The sequence below is a fragment of the Amblyomma americanum genome, chromosome 7, assembly GCF_052857255.1.
Source record: "Amblyomma americanum isolate KBUSLIRL-KWMA chromosome 7, ASM5285725v1, whole genome shotgun sequence".
Lineage (NCBI taxonomy): Eukaryota > Metazoa > Arthropoda > Arachnida > Ixodida > Ixodidae > Amblyomma > Amblyomma americanum.
The window spans coordinates 159,869,943-159,885,854 of record NC_135503.1 but is presented as its reverse complement, the minus strand read 5'-3'; the positions used below and the strand labels follow the sequence as shown (position 1 = coordinate 159,885,854).

At 49.5% G+C, this 15,912-nt stretch overlaps 1 protein-coding gene across 8 annotated transcripts in view; it reads right to left on the bottom strand.

Moving 5' to 3' along the window:
• LOC144096722 (medium-chain acyl-CoA ligase ACSF2, mitochondrial-like) overlaps nt 1-15,912 on the bottom strand; it is an 841,787-nt gene that overhangs the window by 134,019 nt on the left and 691,856 nt on the right. For 7 of the 8 annotated variants that reach the window (XM_077629569.1, XM_077629570.1, XM_077629567.1 and 4 more), the window contains one exon: nt 6,332-6,525. The exons of the other annotated variant lie outside the window; for it this stretch is intronic. In XM_077629569.1, coding sequence (XP_077485695.1) covers nt 6,332-6,525 — 194 coding nt within the window. The remainder of the gene's footprint in view (nt 1-6,331; nt 6,526-15,912) is intronic. 8 annotated transcript variants of the gene reach the window in all.

Sequence of the window (15,912 nt, the reverse complement as noted above, 5' to 3'; positions counted from 1 at the left end):
GAGGGCACCTCCACACTGCTTGCAGCGCAGGTCTTTGGTGCAAACTTGTGCCACATTCCCGAACTGCAGGCATCTAAAATACCAGAGAGGAGTTTCAGTGAACTCGATGACTGCATGTTTTTTTGAGTCCTAGGCCTATTTTTTCTGGGCGCTCTGCGTTGGACGAAAATGCCAGCAGAACAGAGATGGTAGGTTTCATTGCCTACTCCTTTCCCCAAGACACCACACGACGCATCAGTCCTCTCACGTGAAGAGCACCTTGCGGTTTCAGCAATCTAGAAGGTCACTTTTTGAGTAATACTTTGGCACACCCTTAATAACACAGGCGTTTTTCATGTAAGAATGGAGAAATCGGACTTAGACGTCCCCAATTCGAGAGAACTTCTGAAAGATGTCAACTTGCAACTTCTGTTGAGATATCCAAATGAAGAGCCTTGCGCGGTGAGTCGGGAGCGAGCCGGAGCTGATCCTAGTAATTATTGAATGGCTGATAAGAACATGATGGAGTTTCGCTTTCTAAAACCAATCCACTTCCCTGTGGGTGAAACTATCACCGGGATTCCGACAGTTCTTTGCTTTCGATGACCCGCCAGTTTGAAGCCCTCGTCTTCCACGTTGGCCATATTGACCACTAACTCGTCACAGTCCGCGATTGTTGATTTGTCCCCACTGAGCGATGATGTCTCGCTGGACTGGTGGTCGTCCCCGTGGTCTTGCTGATCTCCGCCCTGTGAATCCATGGCCGCCTCCTCCGCGCTGACCTCCTTCGGTTGGCGCGGTCCCTTTAAAGAGAGAGAAAAACTTTATTCAGGTCTCTTAAGAGATTGGCGGTTCGGTCTTCGTCTTCATCGCTGTCGACGCTTGACCTCTTTCAGCAAGGTTGGGCCCCTATTCCAGGGCTCCACTGAGCCTAGCAGCTTCGCTTGCGTGCTTCACTAGTGCCATCTGGGCAGTGAGCTCGCAGCTGGAGAGCCGGCTCTCCCATTGCTCCGCACTCGGGGTTTTGTGTTGGTGGAATGCGTAGTTGCGTTCGCACTCCCAGGTGATAGGGTTAGCGTCGGGGATTCCCCGCACCACGGGCATATGTCCCTGAATTATGTAGGATACATTTTGTGTAGGATGTGTAAGTTAAAGAAACTTCCCGTTTGCAGCCTCCGCCAACTAGCTGCTTCTTGCTGTGTTCGAGACTTATGCGGAGGAGAGTATCTAATCTTCCTTCCTCTGTGAAAATTCAATATCTCCGAATATCCGATCTCTACGGTATAGTGGTGACCCAGGGTTTGCGGCTGCTCAGCTCGGTACGTGATATCGCGAGTTCAGCTATCCGCCTTTTCTTTACCCTCTATTCCCGTGTGTGCTGGAATCCAGATTATCCTGTGGGTTGTGTTGTGTTTGAGATGCCCTACTTTACGGAGGATATTTAGGGCGGCTCTGCAGATTCTACCTTTCGTGTAGTTTCTACATGCTTCTTTTGAGTCCATAAGGATGTATAGTGACTTGTTTCTCCGGCAGCCTTCAGCCGCCGCCAGCGCCACGGTGACCGCCTCCGCCTCAGCTACCGTATAGCTTCCGGTGGTTGCGCAGGTAATCAGCTTGCCTGTGTTGTCTACCACTACGGCTGTTGCTCTAATGCATGTTGAATTCCTGTTCCACGGGTATAATGTTGCGTCCGTGGACACCGTGTTTTCGAGCTTGGCTAGATGCCATTCCACGTAATCTGCCCGCGCCTGTCTCCTGGCCGCGTGGAGATTCGGATCCATGTTTTTCGGTATAGGGCTGACCTGAAGCGTCTTACGTATGTCGTCGGGTACGTCGGCGTATCGATCGAGGCGTCCACTCATGTCTCGACCTAACCTCGTCAGGAGCGCTCTTCCTGTGGACGTGTCTCTGAGTCTTACTATTTGTGCTCCAAGCTGCGCTTCCACCAGCTCGCTGAAGGTGTTGCTGATCCCCAGCTGTAGCAGCTTTTCGTTCGGTGTGCTCTTCGGTAGGTGGAGTGCCATCTTGTATGCCTTCCTTAGGATTGTTTGTACTTGTTCCCTTTCACCCTTGTTCATGGGGTGGTACGGGAGCGAGTAGGTCACCCGGCTGACTATTAGGCTTCTGACGAGTTTCAGCGTGTCGTCTTCTTTCATCCCGTATCTCCTTTGGGAGACTCTGGTTATCTTGCGACTCACCTGCTCCGCTGCCTTGTTGAGCAGGCAAATCGTGTGGCTACATTTTCTGCTCCCCTGCAGTCACATTCCCAAAACCCTTATCTTGTCTCTTTCTGGAATGTTTTGCCCCTCCAGCTTCACCTCGAGTGCTGCCTTGGTGGGGTGCCTTCCTACTCTCAAGAGTTCGGATTTCTCCGGAGAGCAGGCTAGTCCTCTCTTCTTTACGTACTCTTCTACACAGTTTGCCGCCTCCTGTAGGCTCTCTTGTTTTTCTCCCAGGGACACTTGTGTCACCCAAACCGTGATGTCGTCTGCGTACATCGCGTGTTGAATGCCTTGGATTTCGCCGAGTTTCCTTGCCAGGCCGATCATCGCCAAATTAAAGAGTATGGGAGAGATGACCGAGCCATGGGACGTGTCTTTGCTTGGAGTGGTGAAGACATCGCTTCACAGCTCTCCCAGTCCCACTGTGGCGGTTCGGCTGGTCAGGAAGTCCTTCACGTAATCGTGGATCCATCTTCCGCAATTGATGTTGTTCAGCCCCTCCATTATGGCTCCATGGCTAACATTGTCGAAGGCTCCTTTTATGTCGAGAGCCATGGCTATGTTTTCGCCATCTTTGGGCATTGTTTCGAGGACCTCTTCCTTGAGTTGCAGGAGGACGTCTTGCGTCGAGAGGTTCGCCCTGAAGCCATACATGCTGTCTGGGTATAGGCTCTTGCCTTCTAGATGTTGTTGAATTCAGTAGAGTGGAGAGCTGGGCAAAAGACGAAGACACAGGAACAAGCGTCGTCCTGTGTTCCTTGTTCCTGTGTCTTCGTCTTTTGCGCTGGTTTCCTTCTTCAAAGTTGTTGAATTTGTTTAGTGACGATTCTTTCGTATAGTTTTCCCAGGCAAGAAGTGGGGGAGATTGGTCTAAGATTCTCGATCTTCAGCTTCTTGCCCGGTTTATTAATCATTACTACGACGGCATGCTTCCATTCGGCTGGGATTCTTCCTTCCTGCCATAGCGTGTTGAGGTAGGCTATCAGCTGGTCTGTGGCCTCATCGCTAAGGTTCCTTATGAGGGAATTTGCAATTCTGTCGGCTCACGCCGCTGTGTTCTTCGTGATGGCTCTCATTGCCGCGGTGACTTCCTCGCGTGTTATGGGCCTGTCCATATCTGGGTTGTCTGCTCCGAGGTATTCTCCGTCGTAGCCTTTGGGCTCGTCCTTGCCGTAGCATTTGCTTCGTACCTCTTCGAGTAGCTAATCGTCTGAAAGCACTGAACGAAGAGATGAGCGGTGGTGATGAAGATGATCTCCAACCCACCCAGTAACTGTGGACAAAAGCATTTTCAAGCGGGGAGCCGTTTATGAACGCAATTTTTTTCACAGTGTAATATTTCACCACTGGAATCAATATATCAGCAAATCTTGCATTTTTATTTATATTAAGGCGGTTTTCCTGTCGTCAAATGCGTTCCCCATTGGATTTCTATGGCAGTGTTAATTGTTCGATTCGGTCCATGGAAACACTCTAAAAGGAAAGTTTTGCTACAGATCCGAAGAATGGAGCATTACCTTAAATAAATCCTAAGCGTGGCTTACAATTTTTCAATTTTCAAAATTTTTGCCCGAGAATGCTAGGCATCCACGTAGCGCGGGAGGCTATAGTAGCTTCAGGAAGCCGCAAACGGATCTGCCCTGTTTGCAGTGGCGCTTGTTCAAATCCAGACTGAGACTGCAGTATCGTTAAGCTCTTTTTCCTTAAGTCGGAGGAAAAATTTTTAGTGTTTCTTGTTAGGCTGCATGCTTCGTGGTTGGCCTTATATTCACCGCGGTTTCCAGACGATGGTCAATATATAGCATGCCTAGAATGGGAACTAAAAGCATGACGTAACAAAAACTTGCAGTCTGTATCTAGCCCACTAGGCTCAGTCCGAATTTATCAGGTGCAGAATGCATTTAAGGACCCCTCATCTCTTAAGGTGTTCTTCGGTGAGTTCCCCTTCACACAGATTTACTTAGGTTGCTAACCAAACTCAGCGCCACCGGCTCTGTTCTCACACATCCGGCGAAAAAAAGTGAGAGAGTTTGCGCACCGGCCCTTTGACTGGCCCACTTTTGGCCGAGCTACGTCACACATCTCTTACAGCACTCCGTCTATACAGAAGAGGGCGGGAAAATTCGAATGGCGGCCTGCTCGTGCACACCCTCCCCCCCCCCTCCCCGCCACCAGATTTGGGCTGGTGTAGTTTCGGCTTCTGGGCTTTGTTCTGATGCAAAGCAAGCAGTCAGAGTGGGACAGCCGGATCATACTATGCGAAGTTGCCATTGTGGGCCTGTCGCAGCCCACCATGCCCATTGCCCGTGTGCGGGTGCAGGTCCGGAGGGTTACGGACTGGGAACGTGGAATCCGGCTTAAAAGCAAAACAGCGGCTAGAAATTCAATACGCCAAAAATAAGCCGCACGGTCTCCGCTGGGTACGAAGGGTGTACCACCCAGCCGCGGCCGCGTTGGTTTCCGATTCCGAAGAGCTCGGTGGCAAGCGGGGGCATGCGGCTGGGCGAACCAAGCCTGGGTTTTGGGGGAAGACGCCCTTAAGCCCGGAAATAGGAAAAGGGTCAGAGTTCGTAACCCACTCGGGAGGCCAGTAAGCTCCGAAACTCGGGAACGCCTGGTGGTCAATACCGAGTAAGGGTTAGTGGACTTGATGAAATCGCAGTACGACACCGAGCTTTGGGAAAGAGCACGCAACATTACATTGTGGTAGCGTGAAGTGTGAGCTGCAGACATAAAATGAGACTCCAAGCAGTCGGAGGTTTGAGGTAGGAGTTTCACAGGGACTCTGTCACGGGCCATGCCGGAGGTGCAACATCAGTCGAAAACCGGGAAAGGGTTTCCACTGCGAGCTGCCGAAGCACCGAACGGGCGGCGCAAAGGCTCTGCCATCTAGTACTGTTGGACGGTGAGGGTGGCGGAACCTGGCTTGGGGGAGGGGATCTGGGTTGAGCCCCTGTTTTGTTACCTTGTCTTGGAAGGTCGGATGCGCCGACAAACGTTATCTGTGGTATGGAAGTACGCTTGGAGGCCGAGGGCCGCACTATCGGTTGAAATTTGACTGCTCGCCCTCTACAGAGGCCTGGGAAGGAATACAAAGAAACCGGAAAAAATTTCCGCAGTCCCCAATCCCTCCTGATTCCCGTAACCCTGCTCATATTTCCCATATCCCCTTGCCACGTCCCATCCTAATCTGCTACTTCCTAGGGGAGATCAGCGGAGTATCCCCGGGCCCGCTCTCCGGCTGTGGGTCGGTTTGGTAGCAATCCCCATATTGATTTCTTTCCACCTTCACGTGGAGAAATCCTAATTGCTCAAGGGCCACACCTTTAGTATTACTATTGGAATTATACCCCCTATACATATTTGGTGCGGAAGAGGCCTATTTTCTTTATCATTCTGTTGCCTCAGCATACTGTATGTCTACGCAGAGGATTGCACATGGTTTTCCCCATTTCCAGGATTTTCCCTATAAAGCGTGCCGACAGGAAAAAAATTAGCGGCGGCTCAACTACTGCTGAACCTGGTTAGGGAGCGAAAGCTGTGGTGTACCGGACAAGTAGAGGCGGCTTGGCGTCTGCAACGTTGAATGCGTTCCACACACTGGATAGGCAATGCACCCACCCTGCCAGCCTGGCAGGTGGCAATTTAATTAATGGTTTATTGCGAGACGTAGGTCACCCATTGAACGCTGCGGCCTACTGCTGCAGTGCCGCGTGTCTGCTACAATGTTGTCAGCGCTGATGCATATGCAGCCCACATCTCACCACTCACCACCGCCACGTACCTCAAAGCGTCATTGAGGCCTCCACTGACCCAGGGAGCAAGGTATTCTCCCTTTGTTTCCTAAAAATCATCGAAGTCTAGAACGTTGTCAACGCCAACGCCAGTGAACATTAACGCCGTCGGCCTACAGAAACAGAGGTGAGCGCTCGGTTACGGCGGCGGCGGCTAAGGGACGTCATAGCTGTCACGTGATTCCTCCTCGGTTCAAGGTCAAGCTCGCCCACACGGCGACGAAGTTACGGAGGGGAGCAGTAAAGCTTTCGCTTCAAAAGCAAGGCAGGAGCCCTGGTACGCATAGTGCAGCGTCTCAGCTTGGTCCTCGCACAGCGGTTAGTCTCTGCACTCACCCCGAGGGCAACCATCCGTCCGGCAGCAGTCCGGTGTCGTCATGGTCCCAGTAGCCGGCGAAGACGGTGGGGCCCCGCACCTGCACCTCGTGGTTCCGGACGCGCAGCTCGGTGTGCGGCATCGGCCGGTAGCCGGCCTCGTGGTGCCGGCCGAACGCCACGGGACCCGCAGTCTCCGTCAGGCCGTACGCCGTCTGCGCCACCGCTCGTAAGTTCACATTCGACAGTGGTTGCGGCGGCGGCGGCCGACTTGTGCGAATGCGTGTTTAATAGCAAGCAATGCGGCAGCCAGTAGGAAATCAACCCAATGAGGCTCTACATGAGGCTGACCTTGCATATGGGCATCAAATAGCCGTAAAGCACGCCAAGATGGGCTGAGCGAGCTAGAAATTTGCTCCAGCATAATCTGTTTCTGATCTAGTTTTATAATGGATTATAAGGGTTGTAATGTGACAACAAACACTAAAGCGACCGGACAATGGACACGAGGCTGCCTTCATCATCATCATCATCCTCATCAGCCTTACTGTTGTGTGCGCGCGAAACCAAGCACGCGTGTTATCGCGTACTGCCTGCGCATGCTCACTGCCCGGCTATCTCTTATCGGGTAGCCCGTGCTGGCTTTAAAAGACCGCTCGCACGGGCCCACCGCGCTCAGTATGTAACCTGTTGGCTTCCTGCCAAGTAGCAGGAATAAACATTCTTTCGATGCTACGTCTACGCCGCCCAGTTCTTGGATGCCAGACATGACACTTACTACATCCACTGCAGGGCAAAGGCCTCTCTCATGTTTCTCTAATTAACCCTGTTCTTTGCCAGCTGCATCCACCCTTTGCCTGCAAACTTCTTAATCTCATCGGCCCACCTAACCTTCTGCCGCCCCCTGCTACGCTTACTTTCTCTTGGAATCCACTCCGTTACCCTTAAGAACCAGCGGTTATCTTGCCTTCGCATTACATGCCCGGCCCAAGCCCATTTCTTTCTCCTGATTTCGACTAGGATGTTATTAACCTGTGTTTGTTCCCTCACCCACTCTGCCTGCTTCCGATCTCTTAACGTTACACCTATCATTTTTCTTTCCATGGCTCGCTGCGTTGTCTTTAACTTAAGCTGAACTCTTTTCGTTAGCCTCCACGTTTCTGCCCCGTAGGTGAGTACCGGTAAGATAAAGCTGGTGTACACTTTTCTCTTGAGGGAAATTGGTAAACTGCCACTCATGATTTGCGAGAACTTGCCATATGCGCTCCACCCCATTCTTATCCTTCTAGGTATCTCCCTCTCATGATCCGGATCAGCTGTCACTACCTGCCCAAAGTAGACGTAATTCGTCACAACTTCCAGACTCTCGCTGCCAATTGTGAACTGTTGTTCCCTTGCTAGGCTGTTGAACATTATCTTGGTTTTCTGCATGTTAATTTCTAGACCCATCGTTCTGCTCTGCCTGTCTAACTCATTGATCATGATTTGCAGTTCACCTCCTGAGTGACTCAGCAAGGCAATGTCATCAGCGAATCGCAGATTATTTAGGTATTCTTCATTTATTCTTATTCCCAACTGTTCCCAATTCAGGTCTCGGAATACCTCCTGTAAACATGCGGTGAACAGCAATGGCGAGATCGTGTCTCCTTGCCTGACGCCCTTCCTTGTTGGAATTTTATTGCTGACTTTATGGGGCTGTGCAGTTGCTATATATATCTTCCAGTATTTTGACATAAGGCTCTTCTACCCCCTGATTACGCAATGCCTGTATGACTGCTGAGGTTTCCACTGAGCCGAATGCTTTCTCGTAATCACTGAGCCGAATGCTTTCTCGTAATCAATGAAAGCTAAATATAGTGGCTGCCTTAGAACAGGGTAATCGAGCAATGGCACAAAAATTCTTAGTAAAAGACATCTCAGTGTTCTGAGCACATCTTAATATGACTACTTTCTGATCCCCGCGTCAGCCTGGCGTGGCGTGCCCTTCCATTTCTATCAATTTCTTGTTCACATTCTTTACTATGCACAAGCTTGTCCAGTAAGATATTTTTCTGCAGGTTGTTTCATACTACATGCACTATTAAGGCAGGCGTATTTTGATACCTTTGTTAAACAACTACATTTGGAGCCGGGGCATTCTCTACAGTAAGGTCGTTTTTTTTTCTTGTCGATCGTCGCTATGAGGACCACTACGCGAGACCCGTTAGTTGCTTGATCTGAGAAATGTGCACTGTGCCCATCATCGCTGGCAGGGAATGTTGGAACAATTGAAATACTCCAAGGTGAAGCATATTTCTATGTTCGGAGCAACTAACAACTTAATTTTGGTCAACAACATCTGATATGAGGCCTATTAGAGACGCCTATCAGAGAAAGATGAAAACGCACGGAATGTTTCTTTACATAGTACGGGAGTGTACAGCACGCAAAAATATGCTACGTAGGAGCATCATTTTGTGTTCGCCTTCACTTGAAACGAGCGAGACACATGCGTCCCTGTGCCCTATAAGGGTTTAAAACTCTTCTGAAGAAATAGACCGGAAAAGAAAGCTTTCACATAGTCGCCGATGTGTTGATGGCGGCTGGCTTCCGTTCAGTACTTTGGTGGGCTTCCTCGCAGTACGTCCAATATTGCAACGTAATTCACATGAAAAATATCCCATTTTATTTTTTACGGAGACAAGTATATCTCACTAGGCCAGTCAAGTGAATCAGAACAGAACAGCGGAAAGAAATAGCAATAAAAAAAGGCGACAATGAGCCATTTCGTGAGCTCCATGAAGCTCTGTAGTTGCACAACAATCGCATCAGCACCAGGCCGTTTCTTCGTGGCCACCGCATTCACGCGCATAAAACGGCCGCGAGCGTCACAAATGCAAGCAGCAGGCACAACGAACGCCGCACTACGCTTTCACGAGCGCCTTTGTGAAGACACACCCAAAACACACCTTCGTTATGGTCAAATGTTTACGGGAATCCCCCAAGGTGGAGTAGATTTGTAACAAGGGAGTAATTACTCATTGGCACCCGCCCAAGCGCAGCCATACGGCTACAAAAGAAAGCTTACACCTTTGTTATTGGTATGCTCCCCCCTTTTCTCCGCATGCGCCACGAGAGAGTGAGGAGAGGAAAACTTGACCGGATATCACGTAGTATTTTTATTGTGTGTTTTGTTTTTAAGCTGGCTCTCGTATCCCTCACACTCTCTGCGGCAACCTCGTTTTTTTCTACTTACTTTTTTTTCAGGCCGGGATTGTCACACCGTCAATCGTTCCCGATCCCTACCTGATACCGATGAGTTTCGCGATGAGGCCAATCTGTCTTTCTCAATTTCTCTAACTTCGCTGGTGTGCTCCGCGGTCTTCGTCCGCGCTATATGCAGGTCGTCGAACCTCGAGGACTCCAATTTCTCCGTGCATTTGCTTGGGGCAGTTTAAGAGGCAGACGCAATCAATTCATTCCGACTTGAGGTGAGAGGCAGCGTGAACGTATTAAAGCATCCCATTTCGCGTTTGTGCTGTCGTTTTACATAATCGCCGGGGCTAGCCTGCAGCCGATATATATACACTGCGCCGAGACTGGGATTCAGTGAACGGCTGTCCCGCGGACTCTTCCCCGCCACTTGTGGAAAGCCTGAGGCTGCTATCGGCGGCAGGATGGTTTTATAATAAGCCTTCGGTATAAGAAAGCATGTGCTTGCATCTCTCGCAATGCTGTCAGCTTGCTGCCCCTAGTTTTTCTCTGTTCGGCACAGCGGATAAACTGCCTTTTCGACAAGACAATAGTGCACTCCACTGAAGCCACCAACCCGGCTGCGGTAGATGCCGTGACGCAAAAATAGTGCTGTGAGAATTCGGAACAGGTGTGCCTGCTGCTACCTTAATTTGCGACTGAGGGAGGCTTCAGTACGCACATAGAGTGCCCACGAAGAGCAAGCATCGCACTCATCTGTCTTTCAGAATTTTTTTCTTTTGCAAACGACCTGTTACATCTGCACATGAAAATCCCTTTCGCACCTAATTTAAACAACAAGGCAGGCGCGAATACCTAATGCAGCCAGTCTTTAAATTACCTAAAATAAATAAGTTTTATGCTTAGCAGTTGCTTATTGCATCTGTTATAAACTTACAACCCACTCGTGTTATTAGACTGGCCCATTTAGTAAAATAATGTAGTGAAAGAATGTGAGAAGCTACTTCCGTATTTTCGTTGCAGTTTCGTTGCCTCGACAAAAGTGGACGTTCATTGTGGTATATTTTCCTCGACGGACCTCAATTATTCGGCCTCTCCTGGGTGCGATTTCTCGTCTCCCTTGGAGCGCTCCAGGTAACAGAAGGACGCCGCCTGCCAATTTCCGGAGCCGTTTTCTTTGTGGCGCAGCGTGAACACTGTGCACATTTGAAGAATGGCTGCACCGCATAGCACGAGAGTCGTGTGGAGAGTGTGCACGCCAGTCTGAACTCTCGTTGGACAGATCTTGGTCTAAGAGCCAAAGTTTTCGTTCTGCTTTCGCCTCATATATGTGAATAGAGTTGACACAGTTGAAAAAGTAAAGGTCTTTATGCGAACGTCTCGACCAGGGTGTGGCCTTCGTCAGAGTGATACGGTACATGCGAAATAAACATCTCATATAAGTATTTAGCTACCCACGACGCCGGCACTAGCGAAATGCCTAAGAGGCTGATGTTTCCCCAGCACGCACTAGAGAGAACGCTCGGGACCTTGGCCAGGTCCCGCTTCTCGATATCGCTTCTCGGCCTATTATGGGCTAAGATCAACAACAACCTTAGCCAGGGCCGGACGCTGCGCCGCTGCTCCACTGCTCTCTCTTCTCCGTCAGCCCTCAATAAATGTGGCCACGGTCGCCTGCTTGGGCGACCTCCACAAGCAAACGTACGTGGTGAGGGAATCCTTCCGGTTGGCGGATTGAAGCGGCATACACCTCAGTGTGAGTCGGCAGTGAAAGAAAAAGTGTTAGTAAGCACAGTCAAAAATGATTGCAACATCGTGAAGGGTCACTGCAGTCACATCATTGTGAAAGAATTGGCCTTGTGCTAAAATGCAGCAGAAAAGGCGAATAAGAAAATAAAAAAAATCAGATGGATGCGAACATAGATGAATACCATTGTTGATTAAACAACGTCTCGTGTGAAAGGCTGTGGGGTATGGTTCTGAGATGTGGTATCATTTCAGCGATAGACATTATACTAAAGAAGCAAGGACAGCGCCAACCACTGGGAAAGAGGACAAAAATGATCAGCGTAAATGAAACGCGGCATGCCACTAAAGTGTAATAATAATAATAATTGGTTTTTTGGGGGAAAGGAAATGGCGCAGTATCTGTCCCATATATCAAAGGACACCTGAACCGCGCCGTAAGGGAAGGGTAAAGGCTGGACTGAAAGAAGAAAGGAAGAGAGAAGGTGCCGTAGTGGAGGGCTCCGGAATAATTTAGACCACCTGGGGATCTTTAACGTGCACTGATATCGCACAGCACACGGGCGCCTTAGCGTTTTTCCTCCATTAAACCGCAGCCGCCGCGGTCGGGTTCGAACCCGAGAACTCCGGATCAGTAGTCGAGCGCCCTAACCACTGAGCCACCGCGGCGGGTAACCACTATAGTGTAATGTGGTTATGACGCAAGCCAAGTCAGCTTCCCAACATTTCCATTCAGACCGCAGGAGGCAGTACTGAACTTGTGTATAAGGAATGATTCACGAACTTCGCGTTCATGGGGGGCCTTGAAGCGTCATCCCAGTAAAGTTACTTGAATTTTTTCAAAAGGGCGCTCAGTATCGTTCACGTGTTTAGAGATAGGAAGGTTAAGCACTGTCTTGCAATGAACTTTATGATCATTGAAACAATATCCGAACGGTGTTTCTGCTTGGATATTATACTGAATTTTATAGATTGCACATTCAAGCATGTAGATTACCTTGCTTGTATCGCATGAGTGGTTGCGTCGAATTTTCCCAATAAAGTCTGATGCTGTGCTGGAAGCCATTGCTTATGTCGTCGTTGGCGCGCAGATGGTGCAACGTGATTTTTTGCATGGGTGACAACCGACTGGCACACTTGGAGTCGTTTTGGAAGAAGTGAGAATGCCACTGATGTTTTTGCCACGGCGGTAGACAACACTGGGTGCTTCCTGAAAAATGTGAGTAAGACGATCGCTTTGAATGAGTATGACATGGTGTTTTTCCAAAATGCCTGCGACGTTTGGAATCCATGATGAGTGAGTGAGTACCATGATGATTTGTGATTGACTAAATGATTGGTTTTCTGCTTTCAAGAGTGCCTTGCGGTCAAGAACGCCTGCGCGCTCTACAGCATCGTATATTAGTCGCGCTGGATATTTCCGCTTAATCAGGGCTTCTCGGAGGTTGGTACACTTTCTTTCGAAGTCGCGCTCGTCAGAACATATCCGTTTAAAGCGGACGGCTTGCCCATATGCGATGCTAGTCTTCCAGTGTTTAAGATGGCTGCTTTCGAAGTATAAGTTCTGAGGTCTGTCGCTAGGTTTCCTGTATAAATCTGTGATAAGTGTGCCATCCTTTATTGATACTGTCTCATCTAGAAAGATAATTGTGGTTGGCGAGTAAGAATGAGAGAAAGTAATGGCTTCATGCGCGTTATTAAAACTAGAGATGAATGATAGAAGTTCTGCTTCACCATGCTGCCAAGAAAAATGTTGTCAATGAGTCTCTTATAGTAGAAGGGTATAATTGGGTGTGTTGCAAGAAACTTGTCTTCTAATGAACCCATAAATATGTTGGGTGCCATAGGATTGAGGATTGTTGGTATAGAGTGACGCAACATCAAGGGTTACAAGCAAGGCACCATGGGGGATGTTGAGTTCGGCTGTCTCGGATAAGAAATGTGCTGTGTCCTTTCTGAAGGACTGAAATGTAGCAGGAATATTATTGATGAGGGTGTCCACGTAGGTTGACAGTCTTTCAGTTACTATTCAGGAAATGATTGCTCGGCCAGGATTGTTAGACTTGTGTATTTTGGACAGTAAGTAAAATATGCCTGGTGCAGGGTTGTGTGGAATTATTGAATTGACTGTACTTTTATCTTGTTTATTGCTCAGGGTGAGATTGGAGAGCGTCTCTTCGAAAACAATTTTTAACTTTGCAGTTGGGTCAGAGTGTAGGATACGGTAAAATGAGCTATCTGTAAGCTGACTTTCGGCTTCAGCGAGCTAATCAGTTTTGCTCATCCCAACTGTAACGTGCCAAGGGAGACGACGCTTACAGCCACATGGCCGGTGCAGGAAAGAACACAGGTTTATTGAGAGCGCGGCTTATAAAGCCATGAACGCAGCGCGCTGTACACACTGCGCATCACTGATGCGCATCCGCGCTGATATAATCAGTACACGTGTCCGATACATCCTCCCTCGGGCAACACACAAAAGAGACTTAGATACATATACACATTTGCCAAAACTTATGACACTTGCTGAAAATGTTCATCATAATGAAGCTTCTGGGGAGGCCGGACGACACGAGTCGACCTTCTAGTAGCCTGCGTCGGATGAATGCCAGGCGAAGGATCGCCGTCACTTGCTGGTAGCATTGATCCTACGGCTGATTCTAGAGATGACGCCTCGGTGGCTTGCGCTGTAGGTTCAGCTGGTGCTGCAGGCGCCGGCGCACGGGAGCTTTCACAAGGTGGAATCTCCTCGCAGTCGTCATCACTTTCGCCGCTATACTGTTCACCCGTACTAAGTAGATGTCGGCGGTTTCGCCGCAGAACCAGGTTATCTTGCGTTCGTACCAAATAGGAACGTGGAGCAGTTTCACCAACGACCTTTGCTTTTGGGGACCACGCAGTCGCATCCTGAAGCCTCACCTTCGTGTCTCTGCGCAGTATTGGCAAAGGCTTCCCGGCCCTGGCTTGGTGGTGCTTCCTCACAGGGGTCCGGGACACCCTACCGAAGTCAGGAAGGTTAGAACGAAGTCGCCTTCTTTGCAGCAGCTCACCCGGAGAATGGCCATCTTACAGTGGTGTTGAGCGATAGGCTAGTAAACCCAGCCAGAAGTCCTCCCTCGCCTCTCGAGTCTTTTTCAGGATGCGCTTTACGATTTGGACACCTTTCTCAGCCAAGCCGTTCGACTGCGGATAACGGGGGCTGGAGGTTACATGGTTGAAGTCGTATGTTTTGGCAAATCTGGCAAATTCATGGCATGAAAACTGGGGTCCGTTATCCGTGCAAACTTCTACAGTTACGCGCACCTGGCGAACATGGCGCTAAGGGCTGCGATCGTAGTTGCTGCAGTTGTGTCGTGAAGTTTCTCAACCTCAGGGAAATTTGAAAAGGCGTCATAAGCAACCACGTACAAATTTCCAGCATAAGACAAGATATCTACGCCGACCCTATACCAAGCACACTTTGGAACTGGCCGCATTAAAAGTGGTTCATGTGGTTGCCTGTACGCGTACTTTCGGCAGGTTGCGCAGCTTTCTACTAGCGCAGCTATTTCGCCGTTCAGACCGGGCCAAAATACAAGAGTTCGGGCCCTCTCTTTGCTCTTGTGCAACCCGAGGTGGCCAGCATGTATTCTGTTCAGGATGCTTCGTCGTATACTCTTCGGTATTACAACTTTCGAGCCCTTCAGCACTATTCCATTAACGACTGACAGCTCTTTCGCAAAAGGCTTAAGTTCCCCGTTTACCGGCTGCCCGCCTGTTAAGCTCTTCCTCACGGCCTGTAGGTATACGTCACGAGACGTTTCTTGCTGCAGTAACCGCTGCGTTTCGGAAGTGACCATGTAGCCCAAGGACTGTACCGCATGGATCTCTACGTCGTCGGTGGTATCACAAGTAGTGCCAACTTGAGCTTTGCCCTGGTCAGCCGTTGAGCGTGACAACATGTCAGCGAGAACTAGCTGTTTCCCGGGAATGTACTGCAAGACAAAGTTGTATTTTAGTAGTCGCAAAAAGAATCTTTGCACTCGCGGTGGCATGTCGGCGATTTCCTTTTGCGCGATCGCCATAAGCGGCTTATGGTCTGTTTCGATAAGCACTTTTCTTCCGTACACCAACTCGTGAAACCTCTCACAGCCAAAACAAATTCCGAGTGCCTCCTTTTCAATTTGTGCATAGCTTTGCTCGGCTCGGGTTAATACACGAGATGCATACGCTACCGGTCGCCAATATCCATTGTAGCCTTGCAATAATGCTGCGCCGACACCTTCCTTTGATGCGTCGCACGTTATCTTAGTTTCCCGTTGCGGATCGAAGATTGCAAGTAGGGGGGCGGTAGTCAAATCTTGCGTCAAGATTTGCCACTTTTTCGCGTGGTTTTCTGCCCATTGGAACTCTGCGCGGGACTTGATAAGCTCTCGTAAAAGCGTCGTTCGCTCGGACAACCGTGGCACGAATTTGCTGAAATAGTTCAGCACTCCCAGCATCCGCTGGACGTCAGTCCTGGACGTTGGTGTCGGCATGTTCGCCAGGCTTTCGATAAGCTTTGGGTCAGATGATATGCCCGTTCGGCTTATTAGAATTTGACTGATTTCACACCGAACTTGCATTTCTGCGCGTTGAAAGTCAACCCTGCTTTCTCTTCAGCCTTAAGCACTTCCGTCAACCTT